General features: G+C 38.3%; 2 protein-coding genes across 2 annotated transcripts; both read right to left on the reverse strand.

The window, feature by feature from the left end:
• Positions 1–4,876: 4,876 nt before the first annotated feature.
• On the reverse strand, positions 4,877–17,507 carry LOC122672367 (rust resistance kinase Lr10-like). Its single transcript, XM_043869855.1, has 3 exons — positions 16,821–17,507; positions 6,935–7,003; positions 4,877–6,138 (listed from the first exon to the last, which is right to left on the reverse strand). Exons 1-3 carry the CDS (start codon positions 17,278–17,280, stop codon positions 4,877–4,879), a joined length of 1,791 nt encoding a protein of 596 aa, XP_043725790.1. The 5' UTR covers positions 17,281–17,507.
• A 5,482-nt stretch (positions 17,508–22,989) lies between these two features.
• Positions 22,990–24,243, reverse strand: LOC122672422 (rust resistance kinase Lr10-like). The gene has a single exon (XM_043869903.1). It carries the CDS (start codon positions 24,241–24,243, stop codon positions 22,990–22,992), a length of 1,254 nt encoding a protein of 417 aa, XP_043725838.1.
• Positions 24,244–25,290: the final 1,047 nt, after the last annotated feature.

Raw genomic sequence — 25,290 nt, forward strand, 5'->3', positions numbered from 1 at the left:
TTACCTATTTCGCAATTTCACGTTATTTTGATTTCAATTTCCTGTAAATAAGGTAAAAAACATATCAAACACCTAAATTTCAATTTATAACCCCAAGAAATCAAAGCAGAAATCATACCAAACTAGCCCCTAGTTGTTTTATATTCAATTAATAAGAAGTTAAGAACCCTACCATCCTCATAAATTATGATTATTTTAAGGCATATTCTTGACTTATAATTCTCAAATGGGCTTTTAAATTATCAACCGAATCTTTAGTAAAATAGTATATGAGACAAGAGGTATCGGTCAAATTTGAAAAAATAATAAATAAGATTTTTACTTTTTTTGGTAAACATAAAATAAAGGGATTGATCTTAGCTTTCATGACTTAAGTCTTAAGAATTATATAATATCTATAGTTAGGATGTGAATTTGTTCCAATTCTACCCATTCTTAGTTGGTCTATTGATTTTGCATCATTGCAAGACCAATAACTTATCAATAGATTCAAAATCGACCCAATCAACTATTGGGTGGATTGGTTCCGGTTTTTGTAGGATGATTTCGATTTGGTTTTGCTGACTAATTGACACGCTTAGTAGTGCCTCAAGTAGGGGTGTCAAACGGTCGGTTTGGCTCGATTTCAGTGTCCGAATGAGTGAGACCAAAGTCAAACCATTAAGAAACTTTGATTTTGTGGTTTTGGATTTTCAATGTCGGTTTAATATTGATTTTCATTTTCAAAGTTGAAGCATAATGAATTCTTGTATTCATAACTTAGAGTGAGGAAGGATTCAATAAAAATACTTTAATTCATCTTTCCCAAATCAAACAAAACAATCATGAATAGAAAAATTGATCTGATGTTAAATTGTGCGAGGAAGATAACTAAAATTGAAATAATTGAATAAATAGAATTTGGAGCGAAATCATTGTTACAAATCATTTCATTATTTATTATTGAAAAAATGACTTGGATACCCCCTGTATTATGGCCATTTTGCTTATGATTACCAATGTTTTAAATAATTATTTGACACCCCCTAAAACCTGACGGTGGTAGTCTGCTATTAGTGTTTAATTGGAAATATCCATTTTACCCTTATCACCTATTCAATAGAAAACAGTGAAATTGACAGATTTACCCCTTTCTCCTTCTCCTTCTTCTTCTTGTTCCTCCTGCATTCCCACCGCCCCTACCCCCACTGATTTCAAAGCCTAATTGATTTCAAAAAATTTCTCTTTTCTTAAACAAATTAATCAAAATAACCCAAAATCCTTAATCGATTTTCAGATTAAGGATTTGAATCTGAAAATCGATTAAGGGAAGGAAATATTAATAAGATTGAATATAGGGATGGAGGAGAGAAGGAGAGAATACCTGAAGAAGGGTTTCAGAATGGCAGAAGGAGGAGATATCCAGTTAAGCAACAAAAGCATATCAAACCTAGAACGTATATTGCACCTGTTGATAGGATTTCTCGTTTTGTTAGGATTCACTCCTTGTCTTCTGAATGTTTGGATGACCTTGTAAAAATTATGTTTGATAAGTGAAAAAAAAAGCATATCAAACCCAAAAACTTCATTCAAAAAGAGTTTGGAGAAGAACTGGTGCAGTTAATTCTAAGTTCGTGCAAATAATCTGTCCATGTTTACACTTTACACCACTGTTCAAAATCACGGGCTTTGAATGATTTCTATGTCGATTTGGGGATTCTGGAGGTCGATTTTTTAGTGCGTTTTGTTCCGCTAGAGGCTCACATTATATCCCATTAAGTTGATTCGTGGGGGGTATTGTTTGTTTTAATTTTTTTTTCCCGCTTGGAGAGCCTTGGTTTGGGTTTTTACTCTATGATCGAAGACCTTGCTTGCAATTTCTTATCTGGATCAGTAGAATATCACCTACTGTCCTCACTCATTCTCCTTATAGAAGGAAAACCAACAGGACGAGATTAAGGGTTTGTAACATGAGTTTTGTTTGGGTTTTGTTCGTTCTCTGTTTTACCTCTAAAAATATGTCTTTAATCTCTGAACAAGATTTTGGAGAAGAACAGGGCTACTCCATGACCTACACCTCAACTTTTTATTATCAAAGTTGAAAACTGATTTTGAAGAAATTTTAATCGACATTCAGGGCTCATCTCTTTGACGTTCAGAGTTGACAGCATCCTCCAAGTAATTAGTGTTCACAGACAAATTCGTAGAATAACGAAAATGTGTTGTGATTCTTGAGATCTCTAAAAACACCTAATTTATCTTTTAGATTTAATCTGAAAATCTGGAATTCGTTTTTCCAAACCCTAACCTCCGTCTCTGCAAATATCGCCGGGAAACTAGAATCAAAGCTCCCATTCATCAGAGAACAGAGAAAATAGGTGCAGCAGGATTCTTCTTCGTTTAATTCTTTCTTGAATCCCAAAAACCCTCTGTAGGGGTTGGGCGTTGGAGTTACAGGAGGAGGAAGAAGAAGAGGAGGAAGAGGAAGAAGAAGGGGGTAAATATGTCACTTCACTACACCTGAAGGATAGTTTAGGTATTTATAAAATATTTAACCCATGGTAATGGTGATTGACTAATGGACAAGGCTACTTGAAATAAATGATAAATTGTAAGGGGTGTTCAATTAATTGTTTCAAACATTGGAGAAACTAAATAATTAGACCATAATATAAGGGGTATCCAAGTAATTTTTTCTTTATTATTTATTGTAAATAGAAGATAACTAACATTGAAATCACAAAATGAATATTACTATCAAATCATTCATTTGACTATCCTATTAATTTTGTGCAATGAAGAAGGAGATCAATGAAAACATTGTTACAAATCCATTTCTTTATTTATAACCTCATACTAATTGATTTGTAACAATTTTCTTTATAATAAAAAATTTTCTCACTAATATTGAAATCAATGGATAATCAATTCACAACTCTGTTTCGTTTGGTTTGGATATCGATTGGTTCGGTTCAATTTGATTTTCAATCGATCCTATCATAACCCAGTCCAAAACCAATTTGATAAGGATCGATCTGAGTTTTTTGATCGGTCTTATCGGTTCTGGCAAAGCTTTGACACTCTTAGCCTAAGTATGCCTAATTATTATTATTATTACTGTGATGATAATCATACTAATGGGTCCTTAATTTGGGCGTTTCGCGAATGTTTCTGACCTTGGGGAAAAACAGAAGAAGATTTCTGACCTCAATGAAAGCAACCAAACAATGGAACACATCTCTGGATCCTGTAGTACTTCTTTATTATTTTATTATTTCATTATTCAGCCCCAAATTAATTGTTTTCTAACTTATCTTCAAGGGACTGTTCCACTTACGCAATTGAATCTTCATTTTTTTTTTTGGTAAAAAATATTTATTAGCACTGAAACGATGTTTTAGACCGGTCAAAGTACCAAGGAAGGGAGACACAATTACTAGGGAGAAAAACCAAGAAACATCCTGTTGAACAGAAGTTCCGAAAGATGCTAATCAGTCGGCAACAAAATTTACTTCTCTCAGAATGTAGGAAGAAGATGCTCTCGAACGCCTGGGAGATGATGTGGCAGTCTTCAATAATGGAAGCTATTCTCCAGAGAGAGCTTTCCTTACATTCAAGAGCAAGTTAACAACCAGCATGTTATCACTTTCAATTATCAATTTATTAATATCCAAGGTGACAGCAAATTGTGCGACGAATAGCTAAAGCCTCCGCAGCTAATGCATAGTTCCACCCTATTCCTTGAGCAAAGCCACATAAAAAGCCCCCCCCCCCCCCCTCCACCCACCGATGCCAGCAATGCCTGGGTTACCGTGACTGATGCTTTCCACATTGAATTTCACATAGCCAAGAGGACGGGCAGTCCAGTCCAGTTGACGAGTCTTGTCTGAACGGTTGAAATATAAATAAAGATACTGCCCAGCAGTTTTTGTTGACTTTATTTACAAATTTCTATTTTTGGTAAATACCCTATTTACAAATTCCAATGCAAATAAGAGTAGAGGGAAAAACGGGCTTGATGGAGGGATCTTTACGGATCAAGGATGGTTTAAGTCGACTTCGAGATAATGTAAGGGGTTTTTTTTTTAAAAATTTTTTAAACTTGATTAAATATTCAAGGACCCACTGAGGGGTTAGATTAGACAGAGACCATGGTTGGGACTTGGGACTAATAAGCCAATTCACCCCATTGCATCACGACATGTTTAAGAAGGGTTTCCATGGACCGGGCTCCATTGGTTAGGGATGAGAGTGTCACGAAGGAGAATGAGTACTATGAGAGTAATGTGTACGTTATTTTTCCTAAACTTATATATATCTATTGAAGAAACAATATTTGGACTCTTTTGGTTCTCCACTGCTACAACACGTATGTTTTTTGCTGGGGACGAATGCACAATCAAGAGAAAAAAACCAAACATATAATCACATAATACGAATAATTTAACGTGGTTCAGGACGAATACCTATCTATCCACTCGAGATTACTAAAGGTGAAAAATTTTCTATACTACTCTCCACCTTAGAAAGTGATCATCCCTTTGTTTGTATCTAAGATTTTTACCGTAGATATTATGCATAGGGAATAAAAAAACACTAGTTCCCACAAAATTATAAATTATCCCATATATTTAATGGACCCAAAACTCGATCCAATTATAAATACAAGCCCAATAACAATTATGCAAACGGTTACATAATACAAGCAAGATATATCCAACTCCAACAGTACTCCTTGCAGAAGGGAAAAATAAAAAGAAAGAGTAGTAATACAAAGTAGGTATACTTAATAGACTGAAACGTACATCATTTATTGTAAGCTTCTATTTGGAGCGCCCCATTGCATGCCATTGGCGACTCTTAACATAAAAGGAAGTGAAGGGTGATGGGCAATTAATTAAGGTGCTTGAAATTCTTCGGCTATCTCCGGTGGGAAGGGATTAGGGGGAATTTCAATTTCAGCATTACCTTCCAACATCTGGATAACTCTATCCATGTATGGCCTATTGGAGGGGATGTGTTGAATGCACCATAGACCCACCAAACAAATCCTCTCCACAATGTTAAGTACCTCATCAGCATCATTAGCATCATTAGCATCATCATCATCATCATGTCGTCCTCCTGATCCTTTTTGCTGGTTTACCTGCTCCTCATTAATAATCACAACCGAAGCAGCAGCAGCCGTGTTTCTTCTTCTAATCATGAGTAAAGAAGGTAGTAATTCACCAATCTTGAGCTTGTTAAATGCCCATAGAGGAAAATAAGCTTTGCTAGACTCCTCCTCCTCCTGCTGGGCCCCCATATCATAGTTGGTCCTCCCTCCAATCATCTCCAGAAGTGTCATTCCATAGCTATACACATCGGACTTCTCAGTCACAGGACCATAATTCTTTAGCCACATCTCTGGTGCCACATACCCTGGAGTGCCTCGACCCCTTGTCAAGGATACATGACTCTCATCCTTCTCCATCATCTTAGCAAGCCCGAAATCCCCGACTTTGGCTGTGAAGTTGGAATCCAGCAACACATTTTGGGGTTTAATATCACAATGCAATATCTTACTTCTACACCCTTGGTGCAAGTAGAGTATACCCCTACCGGTTTCTAAGGCAATCTCATATATTTGTTTATAGCTTATTAAACGCTCATCCGAGTTGCTGGATTTATCTGCTTCTTCTTCTCCTGCGGATCCTTCCTTAGTTTTATTATTATTATTATTAATGTAGATATAGTTATCCAAGGATCCCTTTTCCATGAACTCATAGACTAGTGCACGCCTTTCACCCGAAGCACAGTAACCCAGCAAACCCACCAAGTGTTGGTGGTGTACACTCCCAACTGTGGCAACTTCATTCATAAATTGCTTTTCACTTTGTCTTGACTTGAGAAGCTTTATGGCCACAGGTACTTCAACCCTGCTCTTTCCTCCTTGTATTAATGTACCCTTGTAAACGCTTCCAAATCCTCCTTCTCCAAGCTTTGTCGAAAAATTATTGGTGAACTTCTTAATCTGAGAGTAAGAATATCTGGTTGGGGATATGTTGGAGACGGCATCCTTTAAGTTTCTCTTCATGTGGTCTTTACGGAAAGCATAAAAAGTCACCGCCATTATGAGCACTGCTAAAAACACCACCACCGAGGCTGAAGCAGAAACCGCTGCATATATATATATTGAATGTACATAGAGAATTATTAGTATGTATTAAGCTAGCTTAATTAATTATATATACAACATTAATTGTGCCGAAATTCTTTTAATATTGTCATTTTTAGACTCACATTTAAGACACTTTCCCTACTTGTTTTGGGCTTAAATCTTGTCATTAATTGAAATAAATGTGGTAGATGCCTCTACAAAAACTGTCATCCATGTTTATGCCAACATGCATGGCAGCAGCATATGGCGCGTCCATTTGATAAAATTCAATCCAATACGGAGAGGAGGAAAAGTTGCTCAAAGTTTAATTATGCAAAGTTTCAAAGAAATCATAGATAGATTGACAAGAAAAAGATCCAAGCAAATCTGAAATTGGTGCACATTTTGGGGCTGAATTGACGACATGGGTAAGGGAATCTTCTTAATTATCACATACCAGATCTATACTCATGCCCGCATCACCACATGACAGACCGTGAAAGTGTCAAATGTTACTATGCTTATGTGTATTAAGGCTGTGTTTGGTATGCATTCTTGAAATATATTCTAGTTTTGAAATGCATTCTGAAACCTAATTTTTTTCTTATTTTTTTGTTTCAGAAATGCATTCTAAACCCAAAATCTATTCCTATAATGTATGCCAAAGACAGCGTAAGATTCCCCCTTCTTTTCTTTGCTGAAACAAAAGCAAGATACCTGAATTTAATTAAATTATTGATACCAATTAATCCTAGCCACCCCACGTCCTCTCGAAAAACAAGGAAAAAATAAATAAATAAATAAATAAAATTTTACCTGCAATAAGTGCTTTGGACGATCCAGATCTTTTTCTTGGGGCCCATGTTGTTGTGTCCACCATCGTACCTAAACACGTACAATTAGAGAGAAGCAATTGGTGGTAGTTATAGAATTCTACTCTAGTTTGCAGTTCTCATAAATACCCTCCTAGCTAGGTTGTAGTAATCTTGGGAAAATTACATGATTAGCTACTTTTGGGTTTTCATTTACAAAACTGTCCACCCTATGTTTGAGTTAAATAGACAAAAACAAATTTAGTTTTACAAAACTAGACAAAACAGTGACTCTCCTTCCTTTCTCGGCAGTTCCTTTTTGAAAAAATCTCTTTTTTGTTTCCTCTATTACTTGGAGTAGCAGAGAATGGCAGTGGCTAGGACAAGGGTACGGTTGCAGGAACAGAGGATGCCTGGGTGAGAAGGCAATGACAAGGGTAAAAATGTTTAAAAAAGTAAGTGTGAGAGGGAGAGACACTATTTTGTCCAGTTTTGTAAACATTAATTTGTTTTTGTCTATTTTTGTTAACTGAAACATAGGGGTAGACAGTTTTGTAAATGAAAACCCAAAAGTAGCTAATCATGTAATTTTCCCTATTATCTTTGTGTGTCTATGCGAATGCGTGTGTTATTGACCGGCCTACACCTACACAGCTACACTACACAGATAATGTGTGATCAGGTGTACGTGAATCATATGGTTAACAGGTGTGTGTATAAGTGGATTGGAATTATTGGGCGGGTATGAATTGAAGATGAATTAATGAAGCAATAAAAATGAATTGAAGTGAAGCAATAAACTCTATTAAAAGGAAACAGTGAATTATATATATAAGAAGAAGGAATGAATGGAATTAAAGTACTCACCGTTTGAACAGTTGAAAGAGTGGACGGTAGAGGGGCAAAAGCAAACAAAGGAGTCCGTAGTAGAGGAAGAAGAAGAAGAAGAAGCAGAAGAAGAAGAAGAAGGGTTGACTCCGCACCTACCACCGGTAGCCTCACATCCCCGACAATCTCTGGGCTTAGTGTACCTCATCTCAAATCCACGCTGCAGGTAACCCCTCAGATCCTTCTCGGCGCTCACATTGAATCCCTTCTTGGTGTAAATGTAATAGTTTTCGCAGTTGAGGTAGGTTACCAGACCCGGTGCATAAAAGCACACATTGTTGGGATCCTGACCGGGACAGCCCAGGCAGGAGGCATGCTGGAGTCCCTGCACTACTGCCGATGGGATTCGTTTTGTGCAGTTCAGGTGGGTGCCCACGTTGTAATCCAGAGGTAAGGTAAGGGGTGAGGCGCCCTCTAAGTAGTTGGCCTTGGAGATGGGTCCGCAGCTGAACAGAGGGTTGTAGGCCATCACGAAGGAGGTGGTCACCCCGTCGCTGGTGAAGTTGTCCGGAAAGATCCTGTAGGTATTGTTGGCTTGAGGACTGGTGATGTACAAGGTGCTGTTGTCCTTGGCACAGGAGAGGTCGAAGGAGGTAGGATGACAAGGTGACGGAATTCGGAATGGGTAGTTCAGGGTTATGTTGTTGCATACTGTGCTTGCGCACAGGTTGTAGTAGTATAATGCCTTTGTTGTTGTGCTCCTCATCCTTTCTTCTTCTTTTTCTTCTATGTGATTCTGCTGTTGTTGAGCTCTGTTTGGGGTGACCACCAGACTCCAATACAATAAGGTAATTGTCATCATCACCACAAACCGCAGATGCTGGGTTTTCTTGCTAGATTTATGAAGATAACCCCCCATTTTTTTCTTTTTTCCTTTCTATGGCCGACGAGGTGAGAGATTATGGAGGTTGTAGTAGAGGATCACAGGGTGGGTTTCAGAGTGAGCAGAGAGTTTATAGCCGTGGAGGGACTCGGGATAGAGAAAGGCGAACAGCTAATTAATGGAGCAATAAGTACGGCCTTTCTGATCTGATAATGGCAAATTGAATGTACACGGAGCCAAGGTGAGGTACACCCCCCTAGATCCCTAGACTTGACTTGACTTGGATCTGCTTACGTATGTCAAAGAGTCAAAGTTAAGCCAACATTAAGATCGTGTTATTCAAAGGAATAGTGCTCATTCTAGCTAGATCGATCCTTTTCAAGTACTTTGAATGAGGAGGGACAGTAATAACTTCAATATTTCTAACAAATTGTTTTACCATGTTGGAAAAACAAACACTACCATGACGGAAAACTTATGTCCTTTTATCTACGAAAACAAAGAAAGAAGACTCAGATATATTTCCTTCATTTGCACCCAAAAAAATAAATAAATAAAAAAATTAAAAAAAATGAGGATAATATTTGGAGTATATTGGGGGTGCAGAGCGACTAGGAGGACTAATTAAGGAAGATGACCCAAATTAAAGACTCCGAGCTAGTGAGAGTGCCTGACCGGTGGTGGTGGACGTGTATCACGCTCACGCAGGGCTGACGGAACCCCCTCAACCCAACTCTTACTCCAACTCCCATTCATACGGATTTGGGTTTTCTCCAGCCGTGGCGGGAGCTGAGGGTTCCAACACAGCAAAAACAGGGGGGGGGGGGCTCACTTGCTCATTTGACAAGTGGGTTGGAGTGCTGGACTGTTTTTGCTGAGCTGGACCCTCCAGCTCCATCCACGGCTGGAGGAGAGCCAAAAATTGCATTCATACGGCATCTGTTGTCTCAGCCGCCGATTTTAATTCCAACGAGCAGTCCAAATTGACCTACAAATCTTTCTTTCTTGATCTGCCGATTCGAATAGACATTTCGATTGATTGATATGATTCGGATTCTTTAAATCCTGACAAACATTAATTGGGATTGAATCAGACCTATTCCAATTCCAATTCCAATTCCATTAATTTGAATTCGAATTTTTTTTAAACCCTGAGGTGGAAGGAATTAATGGGAGTTGTTAGAGGTCATAGGTGAAGGAACCTTTCCCCATTACCCCCCAATTATTTCTGAACCATAATTTTTTATTTATTCAATAACTGTGGAGCACGTTTCATTCAATTTTTTTATTATTGAAGAAAAAGATTCAACCATGCAATGTGAAGACTTGACAGGCTAATGCGATGAGGTGTAATCTATATTGGCCATTTGGCCCCACCCCTCCCTCCCTTAAAAAACAAAAAGCCAATTCAAGCTTTAATTACGTTACCCACAAACAAATTCAAGCTTTAAAAGCTTTAATTAGGATTGGAATCGGGTTCTCTTTTAGCAAGCCCTTTAAAAGGAAGCACACAACACTATATATATATATATATATATATATATATATATAGAGAGAGAGAGAGAGAGAGAGCTCTAATGTATCTTCTGTAGGGATTAAAAACCTTTGCACCAATCTTGTGGTGGACTACAATTCGGTCTTGCGAGCTCGACATATGGAAGATGTTTCATCTAACGGTGTGAACTCGATTGATGAACTACAATGCATCAAAAAATCGATGCTGATGAATTTTTCCCCTTTACATCCCAGCACCAAGCCTTGAACCTTCGACCTCATGGTAGCAAATATAATCAACAAATCATTGAGGCTACGAAAAAGTTGGTTTCAAATTAGGATTTTCTTATTGACAATTGACATTCTTTAAGGTGTCAAATAATTTGTAATTTTTCTTTGTTACCCTCTTCATATAAGGGGAATGGTTTCCTTCAAGACAGTTTTCTATTCGGTTGAATGTGTCTACCACCATCTTTCCAATTGGATACAAGATAAGATATCCACCATTACATCCTCATCTATGGTACATTCCTGGAATTTGGTCCTTGACATGATTTGGAAACTCATCTAATCATGCAAAACTATACCCAAAATTCAAAGATTTCAATGGTGAGCCTATGCCTCTCACCTAGAAATAGGTGATGATCTTCATCGGAGATCTCTTCTTGATGGTTTAGATTGTGGTCGGTGTGGAGGACCTGAATCCATGTCTCATATATTGTTCGAATGTCTGTTTGCACAACTGGTGTGGTTTGGTAGTACATTTGTTTACAGGTCCCCATATGGTATTGAATGTTATCTACATCAATGGATTCAAGAGTGGATCTGTTTTGCAAAGCATAAGAAATCAACAGGTCAAAGTTTAATTGATGTCTTATTTTAGTTTCATCTGTTGGTTCCTTTGGGTGGCAAAGAATGACTATGATAAGTGCAAGATAATCTAAAAATAAAATAAAATAAAATAGAAAAATAATAGGGAGAGAGCAAGAGAGAAAGAAGAAATAAGGATTTGGGGTTTACTTTACGGGCGAAGCATACCTCATCTCTGAGATATACATTAATTAGGGATTCAAAAGCTTCCTTCTTTCATTTGATCCTACTAATTAATAAATAGGCTACACAACTTCTATGGTTTAGTTACCACTTCCATTACAACTCCTCCCATGCATTACAACTCACTTTCTATGATTTGGTATCATTTTTCATGGGTCATGAATGGAATCCTCTACTTGATTCATTGTGCCCTGCTGCCTTCTCTAACCCATCAGTAGGTGAAGCCACGGTTATCCGCACTACACTTCTTGAAATGACGACTGAAGGCTATTACAATCTAACTGTTGAATGAGACAAGAAGGATGTGATCTCCTGTTTTTTTTTTTATATATTTTTTTGATGAAGAGGATGTGATATCGTATCTTCTCACTTCATTAATTACATGTACTTTCTAATTTGTTCCAAAAGAGATTAATAGTTTAGTTGACTTAATTGGTTCTTTATCCCCTCCAATTCCTTGTCCGACCTAGATCGTCAGTATCTCTAACAAGGGAGGGGGGCAATGACCACCCTACCCCTATCCAGGTGGGATTCACCCCCCCTCTTATTAGAGGCACTGGGAAACTGGGCCGAGCACAGAATTGAAGGAGATAATTTTTCTAATTGATTCCCTGGCTAAGAAGACATTTTCGGGGTAATATGTCGAATAGTTTGATCCAATTCCGATCCATGGTTATAAGAGATTTGTTCAACTCCAACATGAGTTCTACACATTGAATATGAATAAAATCTTCTCCCACTTAAAAAAAAAATAGAAACTTTTTTTCTTCGAATGAGAGTAAATCTTAATCATTTCACATGCACAGTTACTTAAAAACATGCAAAACAATGCAAAACAATCCTTTTTTAATATTTAGGATATCCATCTGGAAAAAACAATATAAGACAAGTATATCATTAATTGGAAACTCAGAGAAATTAGTTATAATAAAAACTCACCAATCCATATAGGCATATATACACGGCGGCTCTGTGCTATACACAAATATACTTGATTGCACCTTTAATTTATGCGACCGTACGTGAGAGGGTATCGATCCGGATCCTCCTGCAAACTCAAACGGAAGAGCTCTAGCTGCTACTTGGATGGTCTTCCATTGAATCTTGAACTTAATTTCCAGTCGTGCCCGGCTCAAATTGGCACTCAGTTAATTTTCCAAAACTGAAATGTTTGAAAAGGTAAGTAGTGGATTAAATGGTGGTGGTGGAGGAGTCTCAATCACCACATCTCCCTCTAGCATTTCAATTACTCTTCTCATTGAAGGTCTGTTAAACTGTTCAAATTGAATGCAACATAAGGCAACCAACTCCATCCTCTGGGCGATCCCCTGTTCCTCATCAGTTGGGAATTGCATCTGATCACTCGAACTACTACTAACATCACTCACAAGATTCCTTCTGCTCCAGGTTCTTACCATCTCCAACATCACCATCCCAAAGCTATAAACATCAGATTTCTCTGATACCATTCCACAATTCATCCACCACATTTCTGGGGGAGCATATCCTGGTGTCCCAGTAGTTCCATGGGTGAGAGAAATATGACTCCTTTCCCTACTTAAGGCAAGAGCCAACCCGAAATCTGAAACCTTTGGTCGGAAATTTCGGTCCAAGAGGATATTGTGAGGCTTAATATCACAATGTATTATTCTAGTACTACACTCCTCATGAAGATACATTATCCCCCTTGCTGTTCCAACTGCAATCTCATGAATTTGACTCCAACTCAACTTCTTTTCCTTCGTCTCTGTTGTCTTCAGGCTATCCCCGGATCCATGGATGTATTTGTCAAGAGACCCATTCTCCATGAATTCATAAACAAGAACCTGCCTGCTGCTAGAATGTTCAAAGCAGTAGCCTAGAAGCCGGACCAGATGGTTATGGTGGATTTGTCCTACGATTCTAACCTCGTTGAGGAATTGGCGGGCCTCACTTTGATGATCAGTGCCATTGAGAAGCTTAACAGCAATAAAAAGGCCGTTGGGGAGTTTTCCTTTGAAGACCGAGCCATAGCCGCCTTGACCAAGCTTCTCAGAGAAGTTGTTGGTGTAACTCTTGAGTTGTTTGTAGGAGAACCTAGTAGGCCTCCCTAGCATGTAATTCTTCAAGAAAGTCTCTACGGAAGCTGAAATTGTGTTATCTCCTTCAAGGTAGTGCCTTACTAGTGCGTCATCATCTTCACCATAAAAGTCACCTTGATTCTGGTTCCACTTTTCCTTGAAATAAAAATAGCCCATCATGCATATGAAGAACAAGAACAATCCTGCTCCCAACCCTGTTCCTACAAAATGAACCCGCTTTTGCGTTTGAGTCAACTTTTACTCACTTGCGGTGGTAGTGTCTACAAAATCTACAGAAAACCATAAATAATGTACATAAGAATGTTATTGCTATAGTATTAAATTTGGTGTTCCCAATCGATGTCCTAGCTATGTTGCTGGAAGGGTGTCGTGATGTGTGTGGTACAGCCCTACCCTTGGATGCTCTTTAGGCATTCCCTGGACGCTGAGCTCCCTAGAGAGAAACCGAATCCAAGGTATACATGGTAGATAGGTCCAAAGAAAGTTGAACTCTTGACCTCCCTCTTAATTATGAGATGTTGGTCCATCAGCTTATGAATTATATTGCTTCGCTCCCTTCTATGGGTGAGGAACTTATTAGTTTACTTACCGACTTCCTGTCTAATAATCTATAGAACCCTTTTTACAAAATGATGTTGATCATTGTATTTACTGCATATTGTACGGAGTTCTATTCATTTATCTTACTGCAAAATTTTTTTTTTATATCAAAAGTAATAAAAAAAAATTAAAAAAAACACTTTACCTAGACCAATAACCACTTTGTGAGTGTGGTGTTTAGATCCATGGCCCTTCGCCGGGACTCCACCAAGCTCAATTAACAGCCCTTCAATGAAATACACAAATAAGAGAGAAGCAATTGGTGTTAGTTGTACTCTAGTGTGAAGAATTACAATTTTAGCTTCTCAAAGGTAAAGTACTTCATGCAATTGGGCCCAAATTTTTATAAAATTACTTTTTATTTTCTTGGGAAAATATTGTTGCAATCGAGATTGGTGAAACAAAAAACACCTTAATTTTACTTTTTTGCCCTTTAGTATAACAAATTTTTTTTTTTTTTTCTTCCGATGAGGGTAAATCTTATAATTTCAAGTGCCTACTTGAAAAATGTACAGCGTTTTATAATGATATAATGACAACATTTCTAAATTAATTTGAAAACCTTTTTTTATTCTTTCATTAAATCACTTTTAGGAATAAGATCAGGGGCAATTAAAAAAGATTACAACTTCTCACATCACTTTTGGGAATAAGATCAGGGCCTATTGAAATTAGGGTTGCAATAGAGTTAGGTTGGGCCTGACTTTTTAAAACCCTAGTCCAACCCTAAGTCCCCTAAGTTGGACCCAAGCTCGGCTTGTTCCTAACTCAGGGCCAGAAAAATCCAATCTTGCCTTGTCCTAAGGGTCGTGTTGGGCCGGGTTGAACTTGATCCTAATCATATGGAGGGGGGAAGAGTGAGATGCATGGGCTTGGCTGGGCTGGGTTAGGGACAAAATTATTTTACATAATAACTCTATAATAAAATATATTATATTACTTATTATTTTAATTTATAATATATACTATACCAAAATATTTGTAACGTTTAAAGTTTATAAATAAATTTATTATCAATTTAAAACAGGGTCGGGCTGAGCTTGTAAACCTCAATCCTAGCCCAACCCAATCCTTACTCAAGCTCAAAAGTTTTCAACCCTAAGACTCGCCCTCGAGACTAAAATATCTTAGCCCAAGCCCTGTTCGAGCTCAAATGGGTTTGGATGGCCTGAAGTAAACTTTCACCCCTAATTGAAATCTTTCAAAAGAATTTCCTCACTTTTGCATTTGCGAAGGTTACAAATATAAGAGGAGTTCAATTGCTCCGTCAAGAGCCAATACCTGTCCCATTATTGCCTATTTTATAAGGTAATGTGTACTAATTCAAATATATATATTTTTTTGGAAGAAGTACTAATTCAATTTCTGAGAACGAAAAGACAGTCAACGGAGTTAGGCCCGTTAGGATTAATATTTTTTTTTTTGGGAAGCAATTTTCTGTACGGGAGTGTGGCCTATGCCAGCACTCCCATGTGTCTATCTCTGTCCTCTTTAAAATATGGGGGCAGAGGTATCTTTTCACATGAGAAGGAGAGAGATAGACTCATGGGAGTGTTGGCGTAGGTCACACTCCTAGACAGAGAACTTTTTTTTTTTTTTTTTTTTAGAAAGTGGAGAATGCGCTAGCATCTCTCGCTCTGTCGCTCTCCTCTAGATATAAAATCATCACTTTGCCCACAAGAGAAAGGGAGAAAGAGCGCCCCTGAACAAAGACCATCACTTACTAGGCAACGGTGAGGGGATTCTTCTCTCACCGTGGAAGAAGAAAAACTCTATTAGGAGATATTTCTTCTGTGTTGTTGTTGTTCCTTCGAATTCAAACAAAAGATGTTGGACCTTTAATTGGGTGTAATTAATTGGGTGTGTCCTATTACTTCATTACTACTCTTGTATTTATGTTGTGTGGCGTATATGTTGAGTGAGCGACTCGCTCGATGTGAAGTGTGAACAAGTGGAATAATAGTCGTATTGGTGTTGTGATGAATAGATGACGAATGAGGTGACCAAACAGTGAAGAAGACGATCGAAGAAGGAAAAAACAATTAGTCCGGCCCTATTACTTCTTCTTGTTGATTAGTAGTAGTTATGGAAGAAGAATTTGATCAAAATCTGTCGAAATCATCAAGTCAACTCAGTTTTATAGGTCTTCCACACGAGTTGAAGGACCAAGATGTTAATTTCGCAAGTAAATGTTAAAAAAAACAAATACCCTTTATTTGAAGTAAATGTTTTTGTATTTGTATTTTATTTACTTAAGATTATATCCTTTATTTGAATCCAATAAAAATAGTTAAAAAAACAAATTCTAAAAGAAAAAAAAAAAAAAACCCTTAATTCAAGAACAAAAATTGGATTTTCGAACGTAAATATAATTTTTAACTTTTTAATGCTAGGATTTTTCTCAAATCTAAAAATTTCATAAATCTTAATATCGTAAAATAATACTAAAACCCAAAAGTGCAGTAAAATATTCATTTATTTTGATATCCAAAAAAATATTTTAATTCAGAGCAATTTTGACAACATTCGCACATACCAAATAAATCAGATTTAAGCAATCTTGGATTTGTTAGAAAGTTATCAAAACAAAGCTTTCTAACAAATCCAGGATTGATTCAATCTGATTTATATTGAAGGTGTTATGTTTCGATCAAACCTTATTCGATATCATGTCCAAGAACAATATACAGTATCAAAATCAAAAGTATTATTTTTAATGTTCTCTATGTGAAACTAATGCATGAATTGGATTTAAAATATAAAAAATAGATAGTACAACAAGAATCAGGGTAAAAAAAATATCTTATAGGTTTCGGAACCAAAATTCAAGTTAGCCTGGAGAAAATTATAGGTTTCGCTGAAAATATGATTGAAACTTCTAACTGATCAAAACCCGAGTTTTAACACCTTAGTAGTAGTTGAAGAAGTACCGATCGAGTTATACTACTTACCGTCGGAGCAATTGAAAGAGTGGACGGCAGAGGGGCAGAAGCAAAAAAAAGACTCCGAAGAAGATGATGGGTTAACACCGCACCTACCCCCGGTGGCCTCACAGCTACGGCATTCCATGGGCTTCGTGTACCTCATCTCAAACCCTCGCTGCAGGTAACCCCTCAAATCCTTCTCGGCGCTCACATTGAATCCCTTCTCGCTGTACATGTAGTAGGTCTCACAGTTCTGGTAGGCTACCAGACCCGGCGCATAATAGCAGACGTTGTTGGGATCCTGACCTGGGCAGCCCAGGCAGGATGCATTCTGGAGTCCCTGCAGTGCCCCCGCAGGGATTGGGCGGGTGCAGTTGAAGTGTGTGCCCGCAGTATAATCCACCGGGAATATTTCCGACGCGGGGACAGATTGGTAGAAGTTGGGCTTGGAGATCGGCCCGCAGCTGAAGAGAGGGTTGTAGGCCATCACGAAGGTGATGGTCACCGGGTCGGCGGTGAAGTTGGCCGGGAAGATCCGGAAGGTATTGTTGGATCGAGGGCTGATGATGTAGAAGGTGTGGTTGTCGTTGGCACAGAAGGGCTCCAAGAAAGAAGGATGGCAGGGTGACGGGAGGGTGAATGGGTAAGTCAGGGTTATGTTGCTGCAGGTAGTGGTGGGTGAACAGAGGTTGTAATAGTATGATGGGTCTGTGGTCATCATCATCATCCTTTCTAATTTGGTTTTTTGTTGTTGGGCGCTGTTTGGGGAGGTTAGCAGATTCCACGAGAGAATTGTGATCACCACAAACGGCAGATGGGTTTTCTTAGGTGCTTGGGATGGGAGATGATCCATTTTTTTTTCTTCTTCTCGTTTCGGCCCCTGTTCTTGAGACAGAGATGCGTTGTACCCCAAATGTTCTCAGAGCGCGCACAGAGTTTATAGCGTTGGAATGGAGGATAGAGACGCTACCCATAAATGATTAATTATTAATCACACCAGGGTTCGTAATCCCGAGATCGATCAAGTCCTAATAGCGATTATAAGGCACCAAACCAAACTTAAAGGGTAAAGTACACGTACCCCCTATAATGCACGTAATATTCCTCGTAACCCCTAAGCGGTTCAATACTCCACGTATCACCCTTCAATATTTCATGTATCATCTCTGCTTTACACCCCAAATGCCAGATAGGTCCAATCCGTTAAATACCACCGTTAGATGTCAAAATTTTGATAATTTAACCCTTGGTTCCATTTTCTTAAATCTGAAAAGACTTAATTACCCTCACTTATTTGTTGTCTTAAACTAATTGAAAATGATCATTTTACATTTTGTTTTATTTTTATAAATGAAAAGACTTAATTGCCCTCATTTATGTATTATCCTAATCTAATTTGAAAAGACTATTTTATCCCTAAATATTTGTTCCTAAAAATCCCAAAATGCCCTCATCTTCCCCAAATCATCATCTTCTTTTACATACCCACCACCACCACCGCCACCCACCATTAACACCATCACCAACCCAACCCCTTCATTCTTCTCGTTCTTCAGGGGAAGGAGATTTTGACATTTGCGCTAATTATTAGCTCCTGTTCTCTCCTCCCCCCCCCCCCCCAAAGCCAATGACGATGGTGGTTTTTCACAAGAATTTTAATTCCCTGGTGGGTTGTGTTCTACTTGATTATTGCTCCCTTTTATTCGTTAGCTGTTTTATCACTTTTTTGTTTATACATTAATAGTGGAGAAAATGACGGTTGTTGCCCTAGTTCTCCAATATTCTTTTGATCCGATCTCCGTACTGTTCGGGTTTTATTTTTCAATTCTAATGTTTTTTTTTCCTGCCATTTTTGCTAGACGAGACAAAGTTAATTTCATTGTTAATGGAGGAATTGAGGTAGTTATTGTAGAGCTTGTATTTTTTTAACGCTTGAAGATCTGGGTTTTCGGCATTGATGGTTTTTTGTTGTTGCTGTTGTTAGAGTTCCCAAGGGGGTACTTACTGTTGTGAGTGAGCTTTCCCTTTGTGTTCGTCCCCCTCCTGATAGATTTCTTAAGAGATTGGATGCAGAGGAAGAACTGAGGTGTTATGCTTCTCTGGCAGAAGAGGGGGAGGAGAAGAAAGAAGAGCAGGAGCTGTGGTTAATTCCAAGGGGGGAGTTCTTCGACATTTTGCATTATAGAGTGGCCGGGTATTAATTTTCCCTATCTCTCTTTTCTGTGTCATCTCTACATATGACGGTGAATTTGTTGTTTCTGTCATTTTTTGTTTTCTTTCCCTTTTTTTCTATTCTCAAAATTTTGAAGCGGCTAGAACTGGAATTAAGGTGGGTGTAGAAGCTTTTTGGGTTTTTCCGTTCTCTAATTGTTCTACTTGGAATTCGGAAATTGAGTGGAGAATCTTTTTCTTTTCCTTCTGGTATCTCTCTATTTATTTTTGGGGTTTGAGAGATATCTACGTAAGTTGTGTAATTGAATTACTTAACGTTGATGATACATTGGTTGCCACAGGGAGAACTGGAGCTAATAAGTAGCGCCAATGTCAAAATCTCCTTCCCCTGAAGAATGAGAAGGATGAAGGGGTTGGGTTGGTGATGGTGTTAATGGTGGGCGGTGGTGGTGGTGGTGGTGGTGGGTATGTAAAAGAAGACGATGATTTGGGGAAGATGAGGGCATTTTGGGATTTTTAGGAACAAATATTTAGGGGTAAAATAATCTTTTCAAATTAGGTTAGGATAATATATAAATGAGGGCAATTAGGTCTTTTCATTTATAAAAATTAAACAAAAGGTAAAATGGTCATTTTCAATTAGTTTAGGGCAACAAATAAGTGAGGGTAATTAAGTCTTTTCAGATTTAAGAAAATAGAAAAAAGGGTAAAATGGTCAAAATTTTGACATCTAACGGTGGTATTTAACGGATTGGACCTAACTGACATTTGGGATGTAAACCAAGAGTGGTACGTGGAATATTAAAGGGTGGTACGTAGAATATTGAGCAGCTTAGGGGGTACAAGGAATATTGGGTGCATTATAGAGCGTACGTGTACTTTAAAACTCGACTGAAACCGTCAGAAAAACCCGATATTTATTTATTAAAAAATAAAAAACACTTGTGCACCCAAAACCAATGATGCATAACCGCAGGGAATGGACAAATCATGCTAATCTGTTCTCTCTCTCTCTCTCGTCCTCTTTTATAATTTTGGATTGCCCTCTTTGGGAGGGCTTCGCCATTGTAAAAGTTCATGTTTTGAGAATTAAAAAACCGTTTTCTTCTCCTTTTCATTAAAAAAACACACACCGTCTTCTTCCATCACTAGCGTGAATAGGGACGGAGTGCCGGTTTGGGAGTTGGGAGGTCTCTCTCCTTTCTTCCTATTCCAGGCCTCCTTTCTTTTCTTGGCAATCTAACATTTGTAACCCTTATCTATACTTTTGTTGTTCGCATTCTCTGTTCGACATTGTTCGTGTTCTCTGCAAGTTTGAAATTAATCATTTTCTATCATTTTTACAATCATTGATTATGTTTGCTTGAATAAGATTGCATGATTATGGCTTCATCTTCATGGCCAAGCCATGGCCACTTCAAACCTTATCCACGGCTTCTTTCCCCAGACTCTTTGCTTCATCATTGTGTGCAATTTTATGATGCCAGCACTTCTCATCGATCGGATCGTGTGTTCGAAACTGGGAGAGTGCTCTACAAGACCTATATTAGGATTTTATTCCTCTTCGTGTGGAATTAGTTCGACACAGAGACAATTGAAAAATTCATTGTTATTATGGTCTTGTTCGGTCCATTCAGATGATCAACGTTTAACTCTGGCAGTCGACGACAGAGAAGATGACAGTTTTTTTAACTGTCAAGATGATCTTAATATTGCACCACGTGTTTACCATAATGCCTATCCACATATGGGTTCTTAACTGCTGCCTTATCATGCTGGTAACCGCAAATCTACCTACGAATTGATGATCGGGGCAGCATCAACCATACTGCAAATTGAAGATTTTCAGTTTTATCTTCATACTTTGTTGCTTGTAAGTGTAATTTTTTTTCAAGGGAGATTAACAGCGTGACTGTCTCCCTGGCTTGAAAGGCTCTACCGGTGATAGATACGATGGTTTGGTCCAATTTCATTTCATGAATTCTAGAGATGTGTTCATCTCTTTCCATGAGTTTTACATGTTGACCATCAATAAAATGTTTTTCCACCAAAAAAAATAAAAAGAAGATTCTCAATCCTTAGGAGACCTTATTCATTATTCAGTAAATTTCCTAAATGACAAGCTGTTTCCCAGCTGTTTTATGCTTTTTAGTTTTCACACTCCGCCACCTGGATGGACCAGCTAACCCTAAACCTACCCAAATCTGATTAAATTATGGACAAGTGGAGAATATGGGACAAACTAATATTATATTAGACATGCTACGTGTCTTACAATCATTGGTGATTGAAGAAGCCCTGCAAAGATGACTGGGTCTATTCAATCATTGTGGGTTTGCAGCGGTGGAAGACGTGCATCCGGCCGGGTTCAAATAATTGTTAATACCATGCAATGCATGCATGAACATTCATTACTCATCCATACATTCTTTTTTAATTATTATCCTAATCTCGCTCTCTCTACTTCTTCTTTTATGCTTCCCATGTCTTTCTTATTCCCATGACTCATCATCACCTTTTATTTGTAGTCGTTGATGACATTGACCCTTTGCCAAACTTTCTTAATTTGATAGATACTTTGGGACATTTTGCAACATCACAACCGTCAGATCAACTCTCCCAAAAATCCAAATCAGGCCCTTCACCTGCCGACAAATGTAAGAATTATTAGTTAATTTTTCCCTTATTAATTAATTTCATATGCTAATGTGTGAACTTAAAATGACTAAATTGCCCTCTAAAAGTGATAAATAGTAAATCTTTCGCTTTTTTGTCATTTTCAGTCAAGCTCTGTCTCCAGGGCCTCGGCTTCATAGTTACCCTTTTCAAGAACGAATATCCTTGTTTGCTATACAAAAGAGGGAAGATGTAGAATCTCATTGGTGCCTATATATATATATATATATATCTAATATAAATATTTTATAATATACATTAACCTAATTTATGGTTATTATAATGATTTATATAGATTACTTCCCAAAGTAATTGATATTCTTGCAAGTTAATTTAATTAATTGCAGGGAGAGGGTTGGGTATGTTGTCAACTTTCGATAAGCATAGCAGTATACATCAATCATAGGACTGGACACAAGAGGGCAAATGGGTTTTCAAACGGGGAGGAGAGAGGGTGACACATGTCGGGTACCCTGATAACGTGCTTAGCCTTTTCCCTTAATTCCATATTTGCTTTTCTATTAAACAAGATCATAAATTAGACTATATATAGGGCATGTAATTTCGATTCTACCAAACCCAGTCCATCATACATGCTCACACAAAGAATCAGTATCAATGATTGAACCAAAATATTATCAAAACATTTAATAAAATAATATTAGTTTTAAAAAAAAAATAATAATAAAAAATTAACTTTTTAACAAAACCATTATCGGATATGGATTTCTGTCCAATCATACCCAAATATTCTCTCTTTGATATTCCCCAATAGAATAGTGGATTCTCTGTTGAATGTCTCTTTTGTTCACGATCAAATACCATAAATACTGTACATCAATATATAGTAAAGAAGACATCAATCATTGGTGCACCAAAATCAATGATACATAATCACAATGATAAGGTGGACCTCTCAGGTCAAGGGACCCGTCTCGTGTGATCATGCACTATATATGCACACATCGTACATGTGATCCCCACACTTGTGTCTTAGGATCGATATTCCAAAATACACAGTGTGTGTGTGATGACCATATGACTAAGATGTCCATTCCTATCCCTAGTCGAATACTATTTTAGGTGAAAACTTAAGAACAACTAATACACATCATATCATGCAAATTATTGTATATTGACTACAATATGCTCTGTATTTACTCCCCCCCAAAAAAAAAAGGAAAAAAAGAAGAAGAAGACTACTGTACATTAATATGCTCGATCTGTGGGTTATGTAATTAATAACCCAATCAGACATGTGGTGGGTGAAGTGAAACCGAATCCGATGCCAATACAAAGGAAGAAAAGGGGTAAAGCATTGAATTAAAAGGGGCCCAATCCATATTCACTAGCGTGGTTCTAGTGACCAACTAACACTGCCAACACTGAAGTGAGATGGATTGGGGTTGGTACCAAGGTGATTTGAGTTATAGGTGTAATAATTAATGCCCACATTTTCATTTTGTGGTGTGAGATGGGGAAATGGATGAGGAGGGATTCCAAGTTGTACATTTCCTTCCAACATTTGGATCACTCTGTCCATGGATGGCCTGTTGGAAGGGATGTGCTGGATGCACCATAGACCCACCAAGCACATCCTCTCTATTAATATTGAGGCCGAGGCTACATCTTTCTCTCCATGGCCAGTAGTACTACTACTACTACTACTACTACTACTACCATCTCTTTGATCAACCTCATCATCAATGGCAGCAGCAACAATATTTACTTCATCATCCCCCATTAATCTGCTGCTGATCATAATTGGTGGTAATAAAGGCAATTCACCAATCTTGATCTTGTTGTATGCCCACATAGGAAAGTAGAATTGGCTGCTGGATTCGTTTCCCTCTGGATCACAATTTTTCCTCCTCCCCACCATCTCTAGGAGCATCATCCCATAGCTGTACACATCCGATTTGTCAGTGACGGGACCATAATTATAATATGTAGTCTTCTTGTTCAACCACACTTCTGGTGCCACATACCCTGGAGTGCCTCGAGCCCTTGTTAAGGAAACATGGCTATCATCTTTACCCATCATTCTAGCCAGCCCGAAATCTGCAACTTTAGCCCTGAAGTTGGAATCTAGCAAAACATTGTGAGGTTTAATATCAAAGTGCAATATAGTAGGCCTACACCCTTGGTGTAAGTATAGAATCCCCTTAGCTGTTTCCAAGGCTATAGCATATATTTGTTTATAATAGCTTATTAATAATGACGACTTATTCTCAAAATTGGTGTTGTAGATATATTTGTCTAAAGATCCCTTTTCCATGAACTCATAAACCAATGCACGGGTTTTCCCTTGAACACAATACCCAAGCAAACTCACTAAATTTTGGTGATGCACAGCTCCAGTAGTGGCAACTTCATTCATGAATTGTTTTTCGCTTTCTTTGCTGGATTTCAAAACCTTTACTGCTACACTCACATCAACCCCGTTTTGATGAATAACCCCTTTGTAAACTTTTCCAAATGCACCCTCACCTAGTTTGGTGGAGAAGTTGTTGGTGAACTTTTTGATCTGAGAGTAAGAATACCTTGAAGGATGGTGGTACATGTTCCACAATATCACCTCCTCCTCCTTTTTCGATTCCATCCTGTGCTTCCTTATTTGGAAGATCAACAGCGTGACAACTACTGCTACAAACACCAATGAAGCTGAACCTGAAATCACTGCATGTGCAGCAGGGGAATAAATAAGCAATAAGCAATAAGCAAAATATATTGAAACCTAGCTCGCTCACCTGCAATAATTAGAGCTTTGGGTGGTCCAGATCTTCCTCTACCGGCCCATGTTGTTATGTCCACAATCATACCTGAAATCAAATTACGGAAACATCCATTATAACTTACAAAGAAGCATAAGCTTCAGGTGGCAAGAAACTGTGAGTTTAAACCACAAAATTTTATTTCGTAGTACATTCTTTTTCAATTTCTTGTGCAAGTAATACGACAACACTACTCTTAATTTTTTTGTGTTTCTGGGTAATTAAGGCATAATGCGGAAAAAAACCCATACTATTAATTGGTCGCGTTGGTTCCTGCTGTAGTCAGTCAGTCACACACAAGACTGTCTTTCAATTTTACCTTTCCTTTCAACTGATCCCTCTACCGCTCTACGTGTGCTTTTAATGGGCCCAGAATCCCATTTCTGTATTTTAAGTCTAATAATTGTTCATATAAACAAACATACATACATACATATATACATACATACCATCAGAACAGTTGAGACGATGCACGGTGGAGGGACAGAAGCAAACGAAGGAAGCAGCCGAGAAAGAGGATGAAGGGCTGAAGCCGCATCTCCCACCGGTGAGTTGACATCCACGGCACTGCAGGGGCTTGGTATACATGAACTCATGGCCGCGCTGCAGGTAAGCCCTCAGATCCTTCTCTGCACTCACGTTGAAATTACTGGGCGTGTACATGTGGAAGGTCTCGCAGTTGGAATGCGAGACGAACCCCTGCTCATAATAGCAGAAGTTGGTGGAGTCCTGACCGGGACAGCCCAGACAGGCGACCCTCTGGAGGCCTCCTCCTCCTCCTCCTTGGATCAATGGAATGGTACAGTTGAGGTGAGTCCCCACAACGAAATCGGATGGGAAGCTGAGGTCCTTATGTGGGGAAGGGTCCCTGTAGC

The sequence above is a fragment of the Telopea speciosissima genome, chromosome 1 (genome assembly GCF_018873765.1).
Source record: "Telopea speciosissima isolate NSW1024214 ecotype Mountain lineage chromosome 1, Tspe_v1, whole genome shotgun sequence".
NCBI classification, from domain to species: domain Eukaryota; kingdom Viridiplantae; phylum Streptophyta; class Magnoliopsida; order Proteales; family Proteaceae; genus Telopea; species Telopea speciosissima.

Coding starts and splice junctions, on each gene's coding strand:
- LOC122672367 (XM_043869855.1), bottom strand. CDS start 17,280: ATGGCCTACAACCCTCTCTTCAGCTGCGGGCCGATCTCCAAGCCCAAC. Junction 7,004..16,820: donor CTCTTTCAATTGCTCCGACG/GTAAGTAGTATA, acceptor GTACGTGTTTAG/GTACGATGGTGGACACAACA. Junction 6,139..6,934: donor GTCCAAAGCACTTATTGCAG/GTAAAATTTTAT, acceptor ATATATATGCAG/CGGTTTCTGCTTCAGCCTCG.
- LOC122672422 (XM_043869903.1), bottom strand. CDS start 24,243: ATGGAATCGAAAAAGGAGGAGGAGGTGATATTGTGGAACATGTACCAC.